This window comes from Lithobates pipiens, unplaced genomic scaffold (genome assembly GCF_037356315.1).
Source record: "Lithobates pipiens isolate NorthernLeopardFrog02 unplaced genomic scaffold, aLitPip1_a1.2 Scaffold_16, whole genome shotgun sequence".
NCBI lineage: Eukaryota > Metazoa > Chordata > Amphibia > Anura > Ranidae > Lithobates > Lithobates pipiens.
Genome location: NW_027507748.1, coordinates 122,897,033 through 122,918,942, shown reverse-complemented (window position 1 = coordinate 122,918,942; position 21,910 = coordinate 122,897,033). Strand labels below are relative to the sequence as shown.

Here is a 21,910-nt window from a genome sequence, read left to right as displayed (position 1 = left end):
TTATACAATAGTGCTGTGTGGAATTGACCTGGGAAAGGGAATAATGTGGCTTTAACGGATATGTTTTTTACATTCCCCAACAGCTCTCATTGAGATATCCAAAGGAAAAACTATCCAAGCCACATCTTTCCATGACCCTGTATAAAAATTCAGACTTTCAGTTTAGGGTATTTACATTGAAATGAATGGAGGACTGGACCAGAACTGACAAAGGAATTAATGAAAGGGTTCTAAGGCACAGTAAAAAATACCTTGTCATGAGCTGATAACTAAAATACCATTACATAATCACCATGGCCAAAAAATTGAATTACATAGTTAGAAGGGTCAGTTCAATCAACATCAAATGTGATTTCTTTTGATAAGCTCTCTATTTAGCCGTTTTTAGTTTGTGTAAACATTACATGCTGGACTGAAGACATACCTGTGTTTACTAGTGCCCGGCAGAGCAAAACAAATAAATGATGTCATAGCTGAGGTTCTATGATGTAGTTATGGCACAGACCTCCTCCAAACTTCCGAAAATACCTTTATTCTGAAAAGCTCTGCAACACAATCCACTCCAGTATTTCAAAGCCATTTGGTAGTGTTCAAGGTTGTATTTTTTTTTCTATAGTTACTGAAAACATTTTTAGCTTGGAAAAAAAAAAAAAATGCAGCTGCCACATCTAATGACTGGTAAGCTGCAATATATACAAACGTGTATTATATCGCAGCTTACCAATGCTTATGTGATGGCTGTATTCGTTGTAGTTTTCAGGATATTTTCATCTGGTGATCTGGACAGTACGTTCGCCGTTTTTCACAAACTCAAGCTCTCCTGAAGAATTTATCAACTTACATGGGTGAGACAAACCACTTACCACTGACAGGTGAAAAAAATATATATAAAAAAATAAATAATGATCAGCTTTTATTTATTTGTTCATGGAAAACCTTCATTCTAAAAAAGGAAAAAAACTGTTGCTGTAATGGATTATAAAGTGTGAGCAGAAAGGGGTTGTAAACCCTTGTTTTTAAAAATGTAAAAAAACAAAACATGTTATACTTACCTGCTCTGTGCAAGTGTTTTGCACAGACCAGCCCCGATCTTCCTCTTCTGGGGTGCCCCACCAGCGCTCCAGGCTCCTCCCCTTCATCGGATGCCCCCACTGAAAGCCGATTCCCATGGGGGCACCCATGTGGGCTTGCTCCCGAGTCCCACTACTGGGTTCATTGACACAGACAGCGTAACTCGGCCCGTCCCAGGATTTGATTGAGAGTTGTGGAAGCAAATGGCGCTCCTTCTGTCTAATGAGGAGAGAAACAGAGGTGGGAGCCTCTGGGCTCGTGCACATCGCAGGATCGGATCAGGTTCAGGTAAGAAAAAAGGGGGGTCTAAGGGGAGCTGCAGCACAGGTGGTTTTTCAATGCATTAGGTGAAAAACCTTGAGACTCTACAATTACTTGAATTTTGGCTTCAAATTGTTAGTGTCTCGAAATCTGTTAAAACCTTTAACCCTCACCTCTCCCCCAGTCTACCAAAGCTGCTGTGCCTCCTCTGCTCATTCCTCTAGGGTTGTGTCTCACTATTGCAGGAGGTGTGTTACTGGGCAGGTCACCAGGTGAAAACAGGAGAGGAAAAGCCAAAAGAAAACTGATGCAGCTACCACATCTAATGATTGGCAAGCTGCAATCCAATACATTTTTGGTTTAGGGTTTAATCTTGCCTTGGGGGTACACTACCTACTTGCAACTCTACCCCATAAATTCCAGAACAGCAAAATATATTCCCAGATAATCCTTCCAGAAAATGGCCACTTTTTATGAGGTACAAAGGTTTGGATATGCTCAATGCAAAACTAGAGTTTTTGGCCTGTAGCTCAAGGTTTACTATAATGCCCCATCAAAATCAAGTTTAGTAAGACATCAGGCTCTACTTTTTTTTATTTAGGAACCATCACACTGGTTTACAGTTGGCAACTAAAAATAATCAAACTAAACCTAAAACTGCTGCAAATATAATACATTTTATACAAATAAAAATCTAAAGTTTTTTAAAGCCTAACCAAAATGTGGATGGCTGCTAGGCGATAAGCAATTAACATAGTATAAAAGTAAATACATCAAATCCTTTACGTACAAAACCTGTGTTACACTGGTATGATCCATTTTATATTTCCCCCCCTGTGTTAGTGGTTTGGGCTCGGTTTGCTACATTGTTAGGCTGCTTTCACACTGGGGCGGGAGCAGCGTCGGTGGTAAAGCGCCGCTATTTTTAGCGGCGCTTTACCGTCGTTTTAGCGGCGGTGTGCGGGCGCTAGCGGGGTGGTTTTAACCCCCGCTAACGGCCGAAAAGGGGTTAAACCCGCCCGCAAAGCGCCGCTGCAGCGGCGGTATTGCCACGGTGTCCCATTGATTTCAATGGGTAGGAGCGGTATAGGAGCGGTGAATACACCGCTCCTTCACCGCTGCAAAGATGCGGCTAGCAGGACTTTTTTCACCGTCCTGCCAGCGCATCGCTCCAGTGTGAAAGCCCTCCGGCTTTCACACTGGAGTTAAAGGGGCCGGTTTTTTTCAGGCGTTACACAGGCGCTATTTTTAGCGCTGTAACGCCTGAATACCGCCCCAGTGTGAAAGCAGCCTTATAGTGCTCCCCATACTCTACTGTATTGTTTGGTAAGATCATATTAATGTTACCAGTAAGATGTCTTATAAAATTAACATATTCAGACTCCAGCCCTCCAAAAGGCATTATGATCCAAGTGTACAAAGCAGGCAAAACCGATTTTTATGCATGCAGGCTGTACAATATAAGTGCTGCTGTATAGAATTAGACGCGATACAAAATGGTAGCACAATGAAAAGCTGTAATCAGAAAAGTTTAAAATTGTGTCATACCATCACAATTGTTTCTGCCTATATAAATACAAAGCACTGTGTGCGTACAGCTGTACTTGTAAAATGGGACCATCAAAAAAAAAAAAAAAAAAATAGATCATGCATTATATATGCATAATCATGTGAAATGACCATATTGAATCAAACACAAAATGCTACACTACTGCACAAACATCTCAAAGTGCAGCTGGCGTTGGCAGTCCCTGAAGACTGGAGCTGGGAATCAAGTTATAAAATGCACGAGTTAAAACCTTACAAAATATATAAACCACTTTGAGCCACCCTACTCTACTGCCCCATTATCTTCTGCAGAGACTATATACCGGGGTCTCCAAACTGCGGCCCAGGGGCCAGATGCAGTCCTTTGCCTTTTTCTGGCTCTTGGAGCACTATTCAACCCACTGATATGAGACACTATTCTGCCCTCTGAAACCAACAATGGGGCATATTTCCTGCCACTGACATCAGTGGGGCCATTTCTCCCTTTCACTGTTCCTTCCCATAATACCAAAGATAGGGCATGGTTTATTCCCACTAATGCCAGAAAAAATATTCCCGCTGGCAACAGTCCAACCTCCTTTAAAGTCTGAAGCATGGTAAAAGGGCCCTTTATTTAGAAAGTTTGGAGACCCTAACACAAAGAAAGGCCCAGCAGTTCTGTACTTAAAGCGGAGGTCCACCCTAAAATGGACCTCCGCTCATCGGAATCCCCCCCCCCCTCCGGCGCCACAATCGGCACCTTTCAGGGGGGAGGGGGGTGCAGTTACCTGGATAATCCAGGTAACTGCACCCACTTCCGGGCTAGCTCTCTGCGGAACGGGGCGTACGTTCCGCAAGCGCCCGCCCCCTTCAGCAAGTGCCCCGCTGCCTGCTGGGAAACACACAGCTCCCAGAGGCAGCGGGGACCGTCCGGATTGCGCCGCGCGGCTCGCGCATGCGCAGTAGGGAACCGGGAAATGAAGCCGAAAGGCTCCATTTCCTGATTCCCATACCCAAGATGGCGGCGGGACCCGGCAGCCGAGCGAGCGATCGGCTTCGGGTGCCAACATCGCGGGCGCGCTGGACAGGTAAGTGTCACTATTTAAAAGTCAGCAGCTGCAGTATTTGTAGCTGCTGGCTTTTAAAAAAAAAAAAAAAAAAAAAAAAAAAAAAAAAAAAAAAAAAAAAAACGCGGAGTCCCGGTGGACTCCCGCTTTAAGAGCTATTAGTACTTAAAGATATGCACAATTCTAAATTAGAGTACCTTTTATAGGAAGAACTAAAATTAAAATGTCAACGTGAAGATAAGAGTCAATTATTGTGGTAGAAAGTGCCACCAAATGCTTGGAACCAAACAATGAAAAAGGTAGGCCAAGTAAAAAATGTTTGGTAACAAAGAATGAATATAAGAGGGGACACTCATTCAAAAACAACTACACAAGCAGTCTTACAACATTAGTATAAAAGGCAAAGAAAACAAGTCAAACTGAAAAAGATCTTGAATTCACAGAAGGCAGACCACATTGACCCATAAAGACATTGAAAAGCGGCAAAAACTGATGGCAATGCATGAGAACTCTTCAGGAGAGAGCCGTGGTTTGCAATATTTGAGGGGGCCGCCTACTGTAAACCACCATTACTCATGAAAGGAGCCCAATATTAAAACATCACGGAGGCCTTTGTATCTCACAGGGGAACAACTCTCCCCAAGTCTGGCACCTTGAAAAACAAGTATGCACTGGTAGCTCCCATATTTATGGCTGGACAGGTGTCATTTAGGCATTTTTCCCTGGGAGCAGTAAACTTTTTTTAAGCTGGCCATAGGTAGCTTGTATTTTGACAGGGTCAGACAACATTCAAGCTGTGGATGGCCTTGTCGGTACCCACTGACATGACAAATGTCTATCTCAAAATTAAAGTAGGTGTGGAAAATTGTTGGCTGCAGTCTGAACACAATAACTGGCCGTGCACATTCCTTCTTCCATTCTGTTTAGTGTGTATGGGGGAATTAGCATTACTCCCTCATATACAGCAATTAACTTTTAAGGTCAGACCACAAGTTATATTGTTTTTTTTTGTCCCTATCTGAAATACAGTATGCTGAAATGATTGAGCCGGTTCTGTGTAAATTGTTTGTTACAGCACATCCCCTATTAAGCAAACCATCTCAGCAGGAAGATTGCAGATAAGGATACCAGCTTCACACTGTTCACTCCTGTGGCTAAAAAGCTCTGATTTATATCAATTAACAGATGTTAAAGCCCAAGTTTAGTAACAAAAGAAAAAAAAAAAGGAAGAAGAATAGCACAAGGGACGTGCATCTTGTACTGATGGAACTTCCAGACATGCGACAGGCACTCATCAAGGGTGCCCACCCTTTCCACTTACCTCCTATAGTATTAATGAAGGTGGTGGGAGGAACAGGAGGGCAGCATAGTCGATAACCTTGATGAGTTCCTGTCTCAGGTAAAGAAGATCCAGCAGCACAAGGGACATATCTTGTTGGCTGCAAGTAATGTCCCTTGTTCTGTAATCTTCCAGTTAATAGAGCAAATAGACCTTTGACAGGCACATATTAGGAGGGGGAACGGAAGTAAAAAGAGTTTATCCAATTCAGGAGCTAGCCAGAACCTGCAGTTCCACTAGGCAGCCACAGCATATCATGGAGAGTCCTGGATCAATGGAGGCAGGAGAGGGATAGCAAAGTGTCCTCAGGGTTGCGGCCATCTATCTCCACACGGAAGGCCATGGGGAAGGTGAACAGCTAGGCTTGAGAGCCCGGGAGGGAGAAGAGCTCCACTCCCTCCTTTACCCCTTAAAAAGGAAAGCAGCAGAAGGTGCAGCATCCACTGCATGGGAGCGCCCCCCAGAGCCTGGATTCCTTCTCCGATCTCCTCTCCTTTCCATTATCTACAGTAACAGAGGCCCAGAGCCTCGGAGGACAGGCTGACTGGAGACCCAGACGACAAGTACAGACAGGAGGCGGAGACAGCCAGGGATCTGCTGTCAGGAGCAAAAAACCTCGGATCAAGACCAGGCCCTGCCCGCTGCTGGCCTATGGCCAAGACATTCACCAGGCTCTGTCTATCTGAGAGACAGCTCCAGTAGTTTTGTGGCTGTGCTGTCAGGTGGTGGTTTGGTCCTCTGACCAGTAGGGGCGGTGTGTCAGAGGTGTCTGGACAAAATAAGTCAAATCTGTAGACCACTGTGGCTGTGTGCACTGGACAGGTATGTGGGTAATCTGTTTATATGAGACGATTGCTGTGTTAACAGGAGGTCCCATAGAATGTGCAGAATCAGTGTGCATGGAGGGGGGTTGCTGTGTTCTAGATAGTGTGGAGAGAAATCTGTCTGGTCTTTACTTCCACTCACTTTTTATCCTGCGATCCCACCAGAGATTTCCTGTCTTGTGACCCCTCTTCCCCTCCCCATTTCCTCACCGTCTCCCGTAGTACATCTGCAGTCCCCGACCGTCTCCCGTAGTACATCTGCAGTCCCCGACCATCTCCCGTAGTACATCTGCAGTCCCCGACCGTCTCCCGTAGTACATCTGCAGTGACCTTAGCAGCAATGGTCCATAGAGCACGGTGTCTTGGCAGGGTACCAGGTAGTCAGACTGGGAGCACCTCAAAAAGGAAGGCCTGGCACTCCCCACAACAGGCCCAGGATGTCAGACAATTGTCATCGCTCCACACTTAGGACATATAGAGACGAAGGTTTCTGTGATCCCAGTGTGGCACACCGCTAGACCCCCTTCTGGGCATGACACAAAGTCCAGTGTCCAGAGAAACATCAAGGATATCAGGAGATATAAAGCAGGGGCATGTCACCCAAGCTACAGGCTGTTGTATTATTTTCTACTGTCTTTAAGAATTTTACAAGTAGCTGGTCTCGCCTAGGGCGCAAAATAGTCTAGCACCAGCCCTGGAGCTAGCAGCACAAAAGCCACAACCTAATAAATGTAAGTAACGTCCAGTGTGCTGATTTTTCTTCATTTGTGACTAAACCTTAAAGGCTTTACCCCTTTTCTGTAGAATCTCTGTAAAAGGCAGTGCAAAATATCAAACATAGTGACCCCCTACACCATAAAAGAATCTTCCACTGATTTACAGTACAGTGGAATCAAAGTGCAGTGGGTAAAAGCACTTTGTAGAAGTAGAATTTTTATTTTGGCCGACATTTGACAACGTTTTCAGGCAAGAAAATATGGTCTAAAATATAAAATACATCATACAACTATTAATCAATAGCTGGGTGCTCCTTGTAGAAATCTTTGAAGGAACACCACAAGCAAGTAGAACAAAAAACACAAGGGGATAAGGTTTCACTTGAAGGATTTGTCCTGCATACAGGTCCCCTGGTAATTTGCCAATTTTCAGTCAGCAAAACTTTTATACAATTCCAAAATGTATAGGGAAGTCACAGCTTAAAAACAAAATTCACATATTTCCAAGCAATACCTTGCTTGAAGCATAAACTATAAAAGAACACAACAATGATATGCATGTGTAATAATATAATTATATATATATATATATATATATATATATATATATATATATATATATATATATATATATATATATATATCTGTGACACCAAGTATTAAATACTCTTTCCAAGATAGAACAAAAACAATAGACGTTACTATGAAATGGAAAGATGGCAAAGGTGATTTTAGGTAATTTGTGAATGCAAAAGAAAAAACAAATATAAAACAGCAAAGCCATCAATACTGTGTATATTTTCTTTGCCACAAAAACAAAGCAAGGATAGCAAACTTGTTATTAAGAGCCCTTTCACACTAACCAAGCGGGGGCATCAGCACCTCAAAGAAGCTGGTTGCAAGACTTTTTTTTTTTTGACGTCCTGCCAGTGCCTTGTGTAAAATTGAGCTTCCACACTGGGATTGCAGATGAGGCATTTTTCTGGCGCTTTTACCGGAAATATTTTTAGCGCTAAAGGGCCTGAAAAACACCTCCAGTGTGAAAGGGGTCTTAAAGTTGAAATTGGGGAATTTTAGTTCTCATTTACAAACTTACATTATTGCTCTGCAGACAGCAAATGTTGATATATCAGGCACTAGATCTCAATCACAATACAGGTAACTAAAACCACAAAAATACCAGATTCTGCCACCATGGCTTAGAGAGTGCAATGAAGTCAGAACCCTTCAGTGACCTCAGAACCTCTCTGCCCATGAATGCCAGTAAAGTACCCCTCTGTGCTATGGCTACTAAGTTTATTGCAGAGCAAATATTACACGGTCAGTGACTTGCATGGCTGCAACATTCTCTCCTTCATTTTCAGTAAACTGGATAACCACATTATGTGCGCCAGTCTGGCGCTTGAGCCTTCAGGATACATACAATGTGCAAATGTTTTGGGAGCTTGAATGTGGATCATGGAAAGGCTCCAGTAAACATCAAGTATGGCTGGCTGTTCCATTTGGGTTCATATTTTTTTCTTTTCCCCCCCCTTTTCCCTTCTGTTCTCCTTTCTTCCTTTTTATTCTGCCATCTGAATGCTACCCACACCTCTGAATTCTTGAGCTAGTATGTGGCACAGGTTTTATGGAATGGCTTCCTCAACTCCAGTCAGAAGTGTGGAATTACCACATGAATGAAGACTTCTTCTAAAAAAACTACATTTTCAGCAGAGAACAAATGACATCAGTTCTCTGGGCTGTTGTACTCCCTACCTCAAGAATAGCTTGAGCCATAACAGTCAATGTTGCCTTCCATCAATTAATCAAGTGAAAGATGATCTCAGCCACTTACATCCACCCACTCTTCTCCCAGTGTGGCTGTATTTTAGGACATGCAATTCTTAATTAGGCAAACATCAGGTAGTGACACTTGAGAGAGAAAAAGGATTGTTTTTGCTAGTTAACCCTATGCTTTTGCCAGACAGCTTGCCTAATAGTTCAGCACACAATGCAAGAGTAGGCCTCTCGTACTACAGATATATAAAATAGTGTACAGGGAATCTATAAAGATGGGTTGAGAAAAACACTTTTAAACAACTGTATTTAACAATTAAAATTAAAAAAACCCTTTAACTTTCTATATTAACAGCACAGCCATGCCAATATGATTTGGAGACAGAAATGGTAAGGTCTACTCTGCCCTATTCCACTGGTTTAAATGTCCATTAGAACGGTGGTTCTCAACCCCAGTCCTGAAGTACCCCCAACGGTCCATGTTTTCAGGTTTTCCTTTAGCTTGCACAGATTCTTTAAATCAATAGGGCAGGGGTTTCCAAACTTTTGTCAAATAGGGCCAGATTTGATGAAGTGAACATGTGTGAGAGCCAACCATTTTGCCTGACATTCTTTGAACCATTAAAATTAAATGCAAATTAATACACTGCCTAACAAGAATTCACTTGTCTTTGTGGCTGTGTGTGGTGAAGAGTCCAAGGATGAGCTTGGGTGTGTAATTTGTATACACTATATTTATCGGTGTATAACATGCAAGTTCACTTTAAGAGGGAAGTTTCAGGGGAAAAAAAAAAGAACTGAACAAAATAAGGGTCAGTGCCCATCTGCAGCCTCACCATTGCCATTAATGCAGCCTGATCGATGCCCATCTGCAGATTCGGAGAGGACAGACGCCAACAGATTACATACAGGAGAATCTCTCGTTTACTTGGTGGCCTCTTTAATACAAACTCCAGCCTCCTATGACAGACAAAGCCGTCATCCAATGCCAGCCCAGGAGACGGGACTTCCTATTACAGAGGCCGCCGCATAAACAGGATATTATCCTGCATGCAATCTGACGGCACTCGTCCTGCCCCCTTCAAGGAACGATAAATACAGTATATATCCTGTGCCGCGCTCTGGGATTCGTTGGGGGCCACAAAAGATATACATCCAAAATTACCAGTGGGGCCGTATGAAACCGGAACGTGGGCCGCAATTGGCCTGTGGGCCGGACTTTGGACATGCCTGGTCTAGGGGAAGAATTGCCATAGACATGGTATTGTCTTGGGGGAAGTTCCCAAATCATGGCCCGTTGGGGGGTACTTGAGGACTGAGGTTGAGAACCACTAAGCTAGAAGACACTCTCAGTGTAGCTTTGTAATGAAAGTTACTACTGCACCAGCAGCTACTAGTGACAAAGTATGAAATATTCATGTTCATTTCATATTCACAAAGGTTAAACCTAAAAGAAATTCACATTTTAATTAAGAAAATGCAATACCAAAATCATGATAGATTCCCTTAAAAAGTAGGCTTTTTACAATTTCAGCAGCAACATTGAGATGGAGAGATCATATGGGTGGGTTAACCTAAAAACTACAAAGATACAAATCTGTATACAGGAAGACAGATTTAGATCTAAGGCATCATCTGGACATAAAAAAAAAAAAAAAAAAAAAAAAAAGGATCCCTAATACATAATATATAGCACATACACTTTTAAATTAGGGGTATTATTTATATACTGTAACATCACCTTCAAATAAAACTGACATTACACTTCTGAATTGCAGAATTTGCTTTGGTAGAACTGACTGGATACAAATCAACACTAGATGTCCTGCTTGAAACTACGTCTATTAGGAAACATAAAAATAACAGCAACTATGTCTTGGACATTTTAACTTTATTGTGAAAATGGCAGAAAGTTTCAGGCACACCAAACAGTGTGCCTATTATTTAGGATAAGTGTAACTGTCAAAAATGTATCAATCACTAACATATTTATCCCAGATGGTCGGTTACCTTTAAATATGGTTGAAAATTCATCTATGAGACTTCATGAGGCCCATTTATTAGCATCTTTGGACTATATTGGCAAGACAAGGAGTACACAAAATATGTATATATAAAAAAATTAATTTTGTTTACAGACCTACTTAAAATTCATACTATACTGTATGATATATCCCTAAAAACATAGAATAAGGCTCACAGGCAGACAAACTGTAAACCACCGTCCCATGGATCGCCTATGCATAGTTTCTTAGCCATTGAGGTGGTATTCTGCAGGTGATATGTAGTAATGCTTGCGTATCTACCTTTACGTGTAATAATTTTTTTTTGTTATAGACCATTATACCCTTCTATGTGTCCTGATGAAGCAAAATTTAAGTGAAATGTGCTGACTCATGGAGAATTGAATTTACACTGGTATTAAGCATACAATATAATGCCTAATAACAATAATAATAATAATATTTTAGTGGATAATTGAATGAATTTTAAGCAAATTTGTAATAAAATTATATATTTATGTACTCCTTGTCTGGCCAGTACAGTCTGAATTTTTTTTCTTTTTGTGCACTCAACACGGATGATGGCAGTGATAGTCTTGCAATTTATAAGCAAATAGCGTCTTGTGGAAGATTATTTCCAGCCAATCCATATTGCTGTTTGTAACCAAACTACTTTCTTTAATGCCTCTAAAAATGAAATAGGGCAGTCCGATTAGTTGCTGCAAAACAGACTATATGACAATACTTCCTTCTGACACTTGAAAACAAGCTCCACCACTTCAGCAGACTACAAGACAACTGAAAGGTAGAATGTAACAGGGTCAAACAAATACATTTTAGAAAAATCAGATGGGAATGAACCCAGATTATTTCACCCCTGGGATAGAAAGCTAAAAGAACCTGAAAACCTTTTTTTTTTTTTAATAAAATTAAAGATTTTATAAAAAGGTCTGAAAAAAAAAAATAAATAAAAAAAAAAGCATACCAATATTCTTAAAGGTAAAATGTCCTTTCAAATCATTCAGTATCTTTACTACTTTTAGGGAATAACTAAAAAAGTATTGACACCTCGGATAATTTGGAAATTTCTTTACAGTAAAAAGTTAATCACATAGTGTCATATATATGTATGTATAGCTATATAACCACGCTGTATATAATATATCGGGGCACATCTATTTCAGAAGTTAAATGCTTTCAAAAGAAATTTCAGAGAAATGGATAAACTTATGTAATATAAAACCACACAGTCTATTTAAAGAGGCAATAGTAAGCATTTTTTTCCAGGAAGTAAAGGCTTTTGAGGCATGAGTAAAGGGCATGAGCACCAGCAGTAAGCAGTGTCATTGTCTGACTAGGTCTGCGCTACATGTGATATTTACACAGCCAAGACCTAACAAAATGGCTGGCAATGAAAACTCCAAGCTACTGAAGCACAATATTTAGTCACCTGCATAGATTCTCAGTAAGATGCAAAGTAACTGTAGCCAAGGCCAGATGTTTTTGATGCGATTATATATGGGTCACTTTGATGAAGAGCAGTCAGCTCTGACACACAAACACATCTAGCGGCAGGCGCCATGGGTCAGTGCCATAAACATATCAAAACGGCTGGAGTCCTTGCATTTAAGAATGAAAAGCAGCATTTTGGCAGCACTGACAGTATACACCAGAGGGTGAAAAGCCTGAAGGCACCGAGGCAGCGACTCCAGCCAAATAAAGTCTGCCTTGCAAACATTGCATTATAGAAACAAATCAAGTAACTATCAAACATAAGAAAATAAAATCAACTGATGAGAACTAAAAACACAAAATGAAATGAGACATAGTATTCTGGTCCTGAAATGTAAGGCACCAGATATTTCAAATGTAACTGAAATTGTCTTTTCTGTGTAAAACAGAGTCCTGACATGTTTGAAGGCATTTCACTGATGTGAACAAGGGGTGGCATCTTGTCCTCCATCTTATGTCATGATGCCAGTGACTTTCTGTAGCAGAGGGATCTGCGGAAACAAAAACAGAAAACCTGAGCTTACAGAAACAGAATGCACACATACAAAATAGAATTTCTCATTATTACATTCAGTATATGGGCTATGGTTATTGATGACTGAAAAACTGGTCAACTGCATTAAGGCCTTGTTCACACTTCTGTTCATATTCGAGTGTTACATTGTAGTATGTTGGTGCAATATTTATGATAGAAAGCTTGTGAAAAAGGGAGGCGGGCACTGACATCTTGCATGTAATATGAATGGTGCCTAGAAAGGTGTAAGGTGACTAAAAAGGGAGTTTGGGAAAAAATAAATAAATGCAAAATTACATTGATTTTTTTTAACAGAAAGGTAAATTACATTGATTTAAAGTGTTTTTAAACCTAAGACCTAATTATAGCTGGTCTGCCACAGTAAACAGAACATAAAAATGCAATCATAGTAAATATAAACCTCTTAAGCCTCATACACACGATAGGACTTTGTACAAACTTTCCCTTAGATTTTTGTACAAAGGGCGTCGGCCCTGAACTTGTATTGCATACACACAGCAGGACTTTTTCAGCCAACTTTCACCAAATCACGTGGTTTTTCTGCTCTTTACCGCCACCTTTGGTCAACTTCTGTATTGTTGTCTGATCTTTTGCATTGGTTCTGAGCATGCCTGTTTGTACTTTGTACAAAAGTCCTATGGTTTTCTGTACACACGATCAGACTTTGCTCCATCGGACTTTTGTTGCCAGAAAGTTTGTCCGTTCGCACAGCCAACAAAAGTCAGATGAAAACCAAAAAAGTTTGTCCGATGGAGCGTACACACGGTCGGATGTTGCTCCAAAACAGCTAATTTGCATGTTTGTTGTCAAAAAGTCTGATCGTGTGTATGGGCCTTTAAAGTGGTTGTAAACCCTTACAAACCACTTTGACCTACAGGTAAGCCTAGATTAAGGATTACCTGTGGGTCCAAGCAATATCTCCTAAACCTATATGGTTTAGGACAGTGATGGCGAACCTTGGCAGCCCAGATGTTTTGGAACTACATTTCCCATGATGCTCATGCACTCTGCAGTGTAGTTGAGCATCATGGGAAATGTAGTTCCAAAACATCTGGGGTGCCAAGGTTCGCCATCACTGGTTTAGGAGATATTTGCCCGAAAACGGGCACCGCTGTCTACGGCGCATGTGCCGTAGACAGCGGCGCGCAGGCGCACTGAGCGCGGCATTTCCAAGAATGGAGCTGCCGCGCGTGTCGACTCCCGTGTGCATGCGCGGGAGTGACGTAATCGCGGCTTCGCCGAATGACAGCGGTGGAGCTGCGAGACGCCACCAGCGAGATGGATGCGGCGAACTACAGGGGACAGCGGCGACTTCGCTGGCTCCTGTGTCAGGTAAGTGACACATAATGGGCTACTATGCGATGCATAGTAGTCCATTATGCTTTGCCTTTGCAGGGAATGAAAGAGGAAGTAAACCCATCAGGGTTTACTTCCTCTTTAATACCCTTTCTCATCAGCAGTATATAGCAGTCTTGTAACTTCTATCAGTGTCTGGTTAAAGCTTGTAGGAGGAGCTTTCATTCTACTGTGACTGTCCTATGAGGCCAAAGGACCCCTGACCCTCTGTCTGGACAGTGCTGATCCTGTGCTGATCACATGCACTCAAAAAATAAATAAAAAAAATAATAAATAAAAGAAGAACACAACACTTTCTAGCAATACACACCACCAAACTGAGCATGTGCAGAGTGGCTATCAGGAGTTGGACTGAGGACAGTGGAAGATCAGAGAAGATAGGATCAAACGGCAGTTTTACACAATGCAGAGGATTAACCCCTTAGGCTCCACAGTGAGTATAACAAGCATGCTTTACTGCATATACACTGATTTTATGGCTGAGTTTAGCAACACTTAAAAACATACTTTGTCATTGTGATCTTAGAAAGTAAGCAGGGGTCTCTAAGCACAGAGCATTATATTCTCACATACAAACCTTAGACAGGTCCACTCCAGTGATTGTTTGAACAGAAGCAGGGACTTCAGCGAGCAGGCGGTTCAGTTCGCCAGTTATTTTACTGTTTTCACCGCTAAGAATGAGAATCTCATCCACCTTAGCCAGGGGAGCGGAAACTTTGGCAGCAATCTGGAGATACAAACAAGAGTCTAAAGATTAAACCTTTTAGGGATTAGTATACCTTCTTATAAAACATAACTGATACCCCTCTGTGTACCTGGTTGATTCATTGTCAGCAGTCCTAACATCAAGATTTCAATCAATTAAAACCTCAGAGAAAATTTTTGGAATGATTGGAAGCATGTAGAAGGAAATGCTCCAAAAAGGGAAAAAGGTGTGCAAAGTGGCTCATTATATTAAAGAAGCCATCCCAGTCACCCCATCAGATATGCACAAGACAACAGGCATATTTCATGTAATTCCATCTGTAGCATGAATTTTTGAAGAAAATCTGAAAGGCCTTAAGCATTCCACTGCCAGAGAAGTTTTTGCACACTTTAAAAAAAATATATATATATATTTAGGCCTGAAGATTACTTTAAACCCCCAAAACATTTTCTTAAAGTATGGACCCTGGAGAATAAAACCGCTGCAGTGACAATTTTTTTATGTCACGTGATATTAGCGCAAAGGTTTGTCAAAAATTAATTTAAATTTTAAAAAGGTACACAATATATCACCCTATGGTAAAATATAAAAGATGAGGCTGTGACTAGAAAATAGATACCCAACATGTCGCCCCTAAAATGATATGCACCCGTGAAACAGCGTCACACTTCAGTAGCCTAAATTTGAAAAGCCCCTACAGGTCATCAGTTTAGAGCGGACCATGAATAATAGGCCTAGAATTCAGATAAAAAATAAAGAAGTTGATTAAGAAATTTTACAAGTTCTTGGGGAATGTTTAATTTTATTATACTTAACCACTTGACCTCCGGGGGTTTTAATCCCCTTTATGACCAGGCCGTTTTTTTTTTTTTTTGGTGATACGGCACTGCATTAATTTAACTGAAAATTGTGCGGTCATGCGACACCGTACCCAAATAAAATGTATGTCCTCCCCCCCCCCCCCCCCCCCCACAAATAGAGCTCTGCTTTGGTGGTATTTTTTGATCACTACTGCATTTATTTTTTTGCGCTATAAACACAAAAAAAAACAATTTTCTTTTTGCTATAAAAACACATCCAATAAAAAAATAAAATAAAAAAAAATTTAAAAAAAAAGATAAATTTAGGCCAATATGTATTCTGCTACATGTTTTTGATAAAAAAAAAAAATCCCAATAAGGGTATATTGATTGGTTTACGGGAGCATTATAGCGTCTACAAACTATAGACTATATTTATGGAATTTTTCTTAAAATGTAAACTAGTAATGGTGGGACTGTGATATTGCGGCGAATAATTGGACACAAAATTTGCGAGAACCAGTGACACCAATACAGCGATCAGTGCTTAAAAAAATAAAATAAAAAAAACTGGCAGTAGGTGATAACGCTGTCTAGCATCCTTTTTGTCCCTGTGGCATGTAACCCATAGATTTACCTACTGGGTATATTAGATGAAGAGCAATGGCCAATGTACACCAGAATTTTACTATAGGAAACATTGGTTTCTAGCCCGTAAGGCTATTGCAATTAACTGCAATCAGTCTGTTCCGCCATCTGTCCATCAACGGATAAAGATGGCGAATCAAATACTTACTTATGAAAAACTTAATTTTTGAGTATAGGGGTTGTCCAAATAACTATAGTAAGGTGTGGGATGTAGGTGCTCCTCTACTCTCACCATTACATGAGTTGTTTATTACATAAATTCCTTATATCTGTATCAGAATGTACGAACTTTTGTATATTATATGGCAATATGGAGTTCCTGGAGCAGATTCTCCTGTTCAGAAAGTACTGTGCCATTGTTTTTCTCACCAAAACTGTTCAGTTTAAAAAATTCATATGTGAAACGTGGACTCTTCTTGATATTTGTGTACAAAATTTTGTATTCCGTAACGCTCATATCGCGTGCAACGGTTGTCTGTCTGTTTGTCTTTTTCAAATCCTACACTTGTCTTTTTAACAGACATGATGGAAAAGCATAAAAAAAATATGTAACATTTAGCACTGTTGTAATGGCCCATTACCTCAGGCAGGCACTCCAAAACAAGGGCCATTTTAGCAGCCTCTCCATAACTCTGATAAGCTCCAGCTTTCAGTTTCATCCTCTCAGCTTCTGCTTTACCAATACCTTCAATAACCGATGCATCAGCTTCTCCCACTTTTCTGATTTTCTCAGCTTCGGCCTGAGCTATCAGTACTTGTTTAACCCTATGCAGAAAGGCCACAGATATTCATAAATAAGAAAAAAAAAACAAAAAACAAAAAAAAAACATCTCTTTTCTACATAAAAGTATCATCTAGTTTAAAACCCCAAATTCAAATGTGTATGTCCTTGAACAATCAAGTGTATGTCTGGGAAAACTATAGCCCTTAAGTTGTTCAGGAACTACCATCTCATGCCTAGTCAGGTTTGTGAATGTCACTTTGTAGTGTGATTTAAGTCCTTACAAGATGAAGGGCGCAAATCGCACTGCAAAGAATTGCATGCAATTTGAACAGTAATGTGGAACGATTCCTGTCCTAATTGCATGTGAATTCCTATACCGCTCCTGTGTGAACCCAGGCTTGTCATAGTGATTTTGAGCTTGAGTTCACACAGGAGCGGTGCAGGAAACCAGAAACCACCCTGCATGACAGGTTTCACCAGCTCTGGCTCCCTATCCAACTGTGAACATCAGCAGCTGAGGCTTGGGCTCCTCATGCCTTTTCCATGGCCTTGTTCCCCCAATCTTCAGCAGCTCTCTCCCTCTAGCATCCATCCGTTCGAGCCATCCACTGGAACGCCTCTTGCTGTACCAGTTTGCCATGATCCCCTTCTGTGATGGTTCTGACCAATTAGAATAACTGTCGTCGGTACTGATAGCACTGCATGGAGAGGAGAGAAAGCCACAGGGATTTCAAAGCGATGGACTGGTGAAGAGGCTTTTTTTTGGCATCTGACAGTGGGGTATTGCGGTGATCTGTTTCAGTGGGACTGGGGGGGGGGGTGTTCTAGGGGGTGAGAGCGGCTGGAGAGGAGATGCTGGGAACAAAGTTATGGGAGAGGCAGGAGAAGCCCAAGCCACAGATGTCCAAAGTCTGATCAGGAGCCAGGGATGGTGGAGCCTATCATACAGGGAGGTTTGTGGTACCACACCTGTGTGAACTCAGGCTCAAAATCGCTAGGACAAGCCTGGGTTCACACAGGAACAGTGCAGAAAACGGCATGCGATTCAGACAGGAATCGCACGCCTGTTTAAATTGCATGCAATTCTTTGCCAGGAGATTTGCGCCCATTCATTTTGTATGGACGCAAATTGCACTGCAAAGTATTGGTTTTGGGTATCAGGAGTACTTGGTAATACTTGGTATCGGGAACCAATACCAGTATCAGAGCATCCCTAATATAAAAGGATCAATAGGTGAAAATAAAGGGGAAAAAAATAAAAAATACAGCCCCCTCATCTAAGGGCCAGTAAGCTGCCATATGTTACATTTTTGTTTCTAGATCAGCTTTAAAACATATCCAGGATTGTTCTTACAGAGGGTGATATTGTTACAGCTAAGCCCCTTATCCTTAGTTTCAACAGTCAAGGAAATATGTTATATTGAATTATGTACAAACTCCTGCACATATCTTTGGAGAAGCTAAATTTGGTAATATTAGAAACACAGAGTAAAATATTAAAAAGGAAAGGGGTATGTACTTCTCTCCTTCAGCAATCTGTTGCATCCTATATGCCTCAGCTTCTGCTGGTCTTCTGACCATGGCGATCAGCTCCTTGTCCGTACGTATGATTTCCTTCTCCTCAATATCAATCTGCTTTTTACGCTGCACCACTTCAATCTCAATCTCTTCCTGGCGAATCTTCTGCTGTTCTTTGGCTGCCTGCAACTCATAAGCCAGCTGGGCCTCTGCTTTCTATATAAGAAAAGAGAAAATGATGTCAATGCAAGAGACCAAAAATGGCAACTATAATAGAAAAAGATCTAAAAACTTAAATATTGTAGTTAGCAGGATAGTCGCCCCCTACCTTAGTATTCACTTCCTGGCTGAATGCTGCTTTCTGAAGTTCAAATTCTCTTTTGGAATCTGCTATTTTGGTATCAGCCAGGTACTTGATATCCAGCATTTCCTTTTTACATTGGGCTTCCTATAGGAGAAATAAATCAGTATCTCTTATCCAACTTACAAATCTCTACCTGCATTACGTGTGGTATATGATAGTGTTTATCATGGTTTTACTCACTCTAATGCCCGCATCTCTTTCAGCTTCAGCAACACCAATATCAGCATCTCTCCGCACAACAGCAGTCTGCGTCTTGCCCAGGGAGCTCAGGTACTCAACCTTGTCATACACATCCTTCAAGGATAAAAAAGAAATAAAAAATTATAATATATATATATATATATATATATATATATATATATATATATATATATATATATATATATATATATATATATATATATATATATATATATCCTTATTATAGTAGATATTACGAAAGCAGTCCTGTGTAAATACATACTTTAATATAATACCCCAAATCTAGCTACTGCATAGCAGAATGAAACCAGTCTGCAGTGACAGCCAGTATTCTCTGGTTATTTAGATCCTCTGTGTGCAGTAAGAAATGTGCCAGAAGGTAAATTCATTAAAAGCAGATGGACAACAAAGGTTTGATTTTTCTGTAATCCATCATGTGTCAACGCTACGAGAAATACACAAACACAAGTTACACAGTTTTAAACGTTGAATAAAGACACCAGTCCATCCAGTTCAACCTGAGTCTACGTGTGGGCGTGCGCGTTTGCGTTACTACCATTTTCGATCCCTGTACACTATATTCGCTAAGAAACTCTTCTAGAAGTTTTTTTTAAATTAATCTACACTCCCCACTGACACCAACAACTGTGGAAGGTAGTTTCACATCCTTACTGCTCGAACAGTGAAGAACCTCTTACAAAGTTTAAGATTGAACCGCTTCTCATCCATTTTCATTGTGTGGCCAAGTGTCTTCTCTAGAGACCTTAGGTTAAATAGTTTCCACCCAATGCTAGAGTCACCATTCAAAGATTTGTATATTTCAATCATATCCCTTCATAACCGCCTCTTCTCCATGGAAAATAAGCTTAATGCCTGTAGCTGTTCCTTATAACGAAATGTCCTCAGGTCCCCTTATTAGCTTTGTTGCCCTTTTCTGGACTCTCTCTAGTTTAAGCACAAAATGTAAAGCAGTAACAAAAAGAAAACCCACACACTAGTCCAGCTGTACTACATTAATTTTTCTTTTAGATGCCCACTGTTCTGGTACAAAAAAAAATAAAAAATGGATGCTGGTTCATCGTAGAAGTGCAAATGTATTCTGCATAACTTTATGTGGAGGTTCTCACCTTGATGGTGAAGCTCAAGATCTCAATACCCATACGGCCAACATCAGGAGCCGCCACCTCCCGTACCAGCTTGGCAAACTGATCTCTGTCTTGGTAGATCTGCTCCACTGTTAGGGTACCTGAAAAATACATAATGCATTTATTTAATGTTGCAGTCCCCCAACCCTGAATGCTTACTTGTTAGTGTAACCAGTCAGTTATTAGTACCAGGAAGAGAGATTACCAAAACGTACAGAGCAAATTGTAATAAATGCCTAGGGTTCACCAAGGGGAAATACACTGGCCAGATCTGCAGACATACATGGGAACATTAAACCAATGTATGAAAATTTATTGCTAGGAGCAGAATTCTCCCTGCTAGGATCCTGCGAAAAAACCTTCAACATCCAAAACATGCAAGTTATTCAATTTGGCCTTCATTTTTAACATAATATTGTATATTATAAACCAGGTTTATGAGCTCAGGTATTTTTAACAGAAAGAAAGGGGGCAGGTTAACAATGTACAGTACATGTAGGTCATTTTCTTCCATGGCAGACTCAAAAGCAACATATGGTCTAAGCATTTAACTGAAATAAGCCATGCTAAAACAAGCGAGTAAAAGTTAAAAATACAATTTGTGCAACCATCCCAGGTAAGCTGCCAGCACAAAAGTGTATACAGTAAAAATTGAAATACAAACAGTGCTGTGCTATGAATCAAACATTTTTTTTAAAGGTTATCAAAAATGTGCAAAGAAAATGTGACAATAATAAATTATCACAATGCATATAAATATGTAATCTTGTGTCCTAAAAGTCCTGGGATTATTGTGTCAAGTCAATATTCAAAAAGTCAGTGTTCAAAAGTGAAGTCCACAATCAAAATTTATGAAGAGGACATGAACAATTACCACCAGATCCCCCAATTGAATGGCACTGCTGACTGAGAAATCTCTCTGTTCTATGCTGTAATGCAACAGCTTTGCTTCTTATGTCTATTGTGCATATTGGGACTTTTTTTTTGCACATTTTTGATTACCTTAACCACCAAGGACTGCCTCATGCCGATATAAGTCGGCAGAATGGCACAGCTGGGTCCCACAATCGGGTCACAGAGCTGAAGAATGAGGAGAGGTCTGTGTAAACAAACCTCTCCCCGTGCTTCCCTGTGTGGCCGTCACCGATCGTCTGTTCCCTTTTATAGGGAAAGACGATCAGGGACGTCATGTGCCAGGCCACACCCCCTACAATAAAAAAAAAAAAAAAAAAAAAAAAAAAAACACATAAATGTCATACATAACACCTATACTGCCCCCTAGTGGTTAACTCCTTCACTGCCATTTACACAGGAATTAGTGCATTTAAATGCACCGATTGCTGTATAAATGACAAAAAATGTCCGATGTGTCCACCATAATGTCGCAGTCAATAATATATATGTATATATATACACATACATACATACAAACTATAAAACTGTCCCCTCTTTTGTAAACGCTATAACTTTTGCGCAAACCAATCAATTGCCAATTGGAAAAAATTTTTTTACCAAAAATATGTAGAAGAATACGTATCGGCCTAAACTGAGGAAAACATTTTTTTAAATATATTTTTGGGGATATTTATTATAGCAAAAAGTAAAAAATATTGCATTTTTTTCAAAATTGTCGCTCTGTTTATAGCGCAAAAAATAAAAACGGCAGAGGTGATCAAATACCACCAAAACAAAGCTCTATTTGTGGGGGGGGGAAAGGACACCAATCTTGTTTGGTAGCCATGTCGCACGACCGATCACTTGTCAGTTAAAGCGACAGTGACGAATCGCAAAAAGGGGCTTGGTCCTTTGGCTGCAAA

General features: G+C 40.6%; 1 protein-coding gene across 2 annotated transcripts in view; it reads right to left on the bottom strand.

The window, feature by feature from the left end:
• Positions 1–10,455: 10,455 nt before the first annotated feature.
• Positions 10,456–21,910, bottom strand: part of FLOT2 (flotillin 2) — a 75,979-nt gene continuing 64,524 nt past the window's right edge. For both annotated transcript variants that reach the window (XM_077480396.1, XM_077480395.1), the window contains exons 5-11: positions 20,076–20,194; positions 18,928–19,041; positions 18,712–18,831; positions 18,385–18,599; positions 16,723–16,906; positions 14,565–14,714; positions 10,456–12,587 (exon numbers count right to left, since the gene is read on the bottom strand). In XM_077480396.1, the coding sequence (XP_077336522.1) occupies positions 12,549–12,587; positions 14,565–14,714; positions 16,723–16,906; positions 18,385–18,599; positions 18,712–18,831; positions 18,928–19,041; positions 20,076–20,194 (941 nt within the window). In that variant the 3' untranslated portion in view covers positions 10,456–12,548. The remainder of the gene's footprint in view (positions 12,588–14,564; positions 14,715–16,722; positions 16,907–18,384; positions 18,600–18,711; positions 18,832–18,927; positions 19,042–20,075; positions 20,195–21,910) is intronic.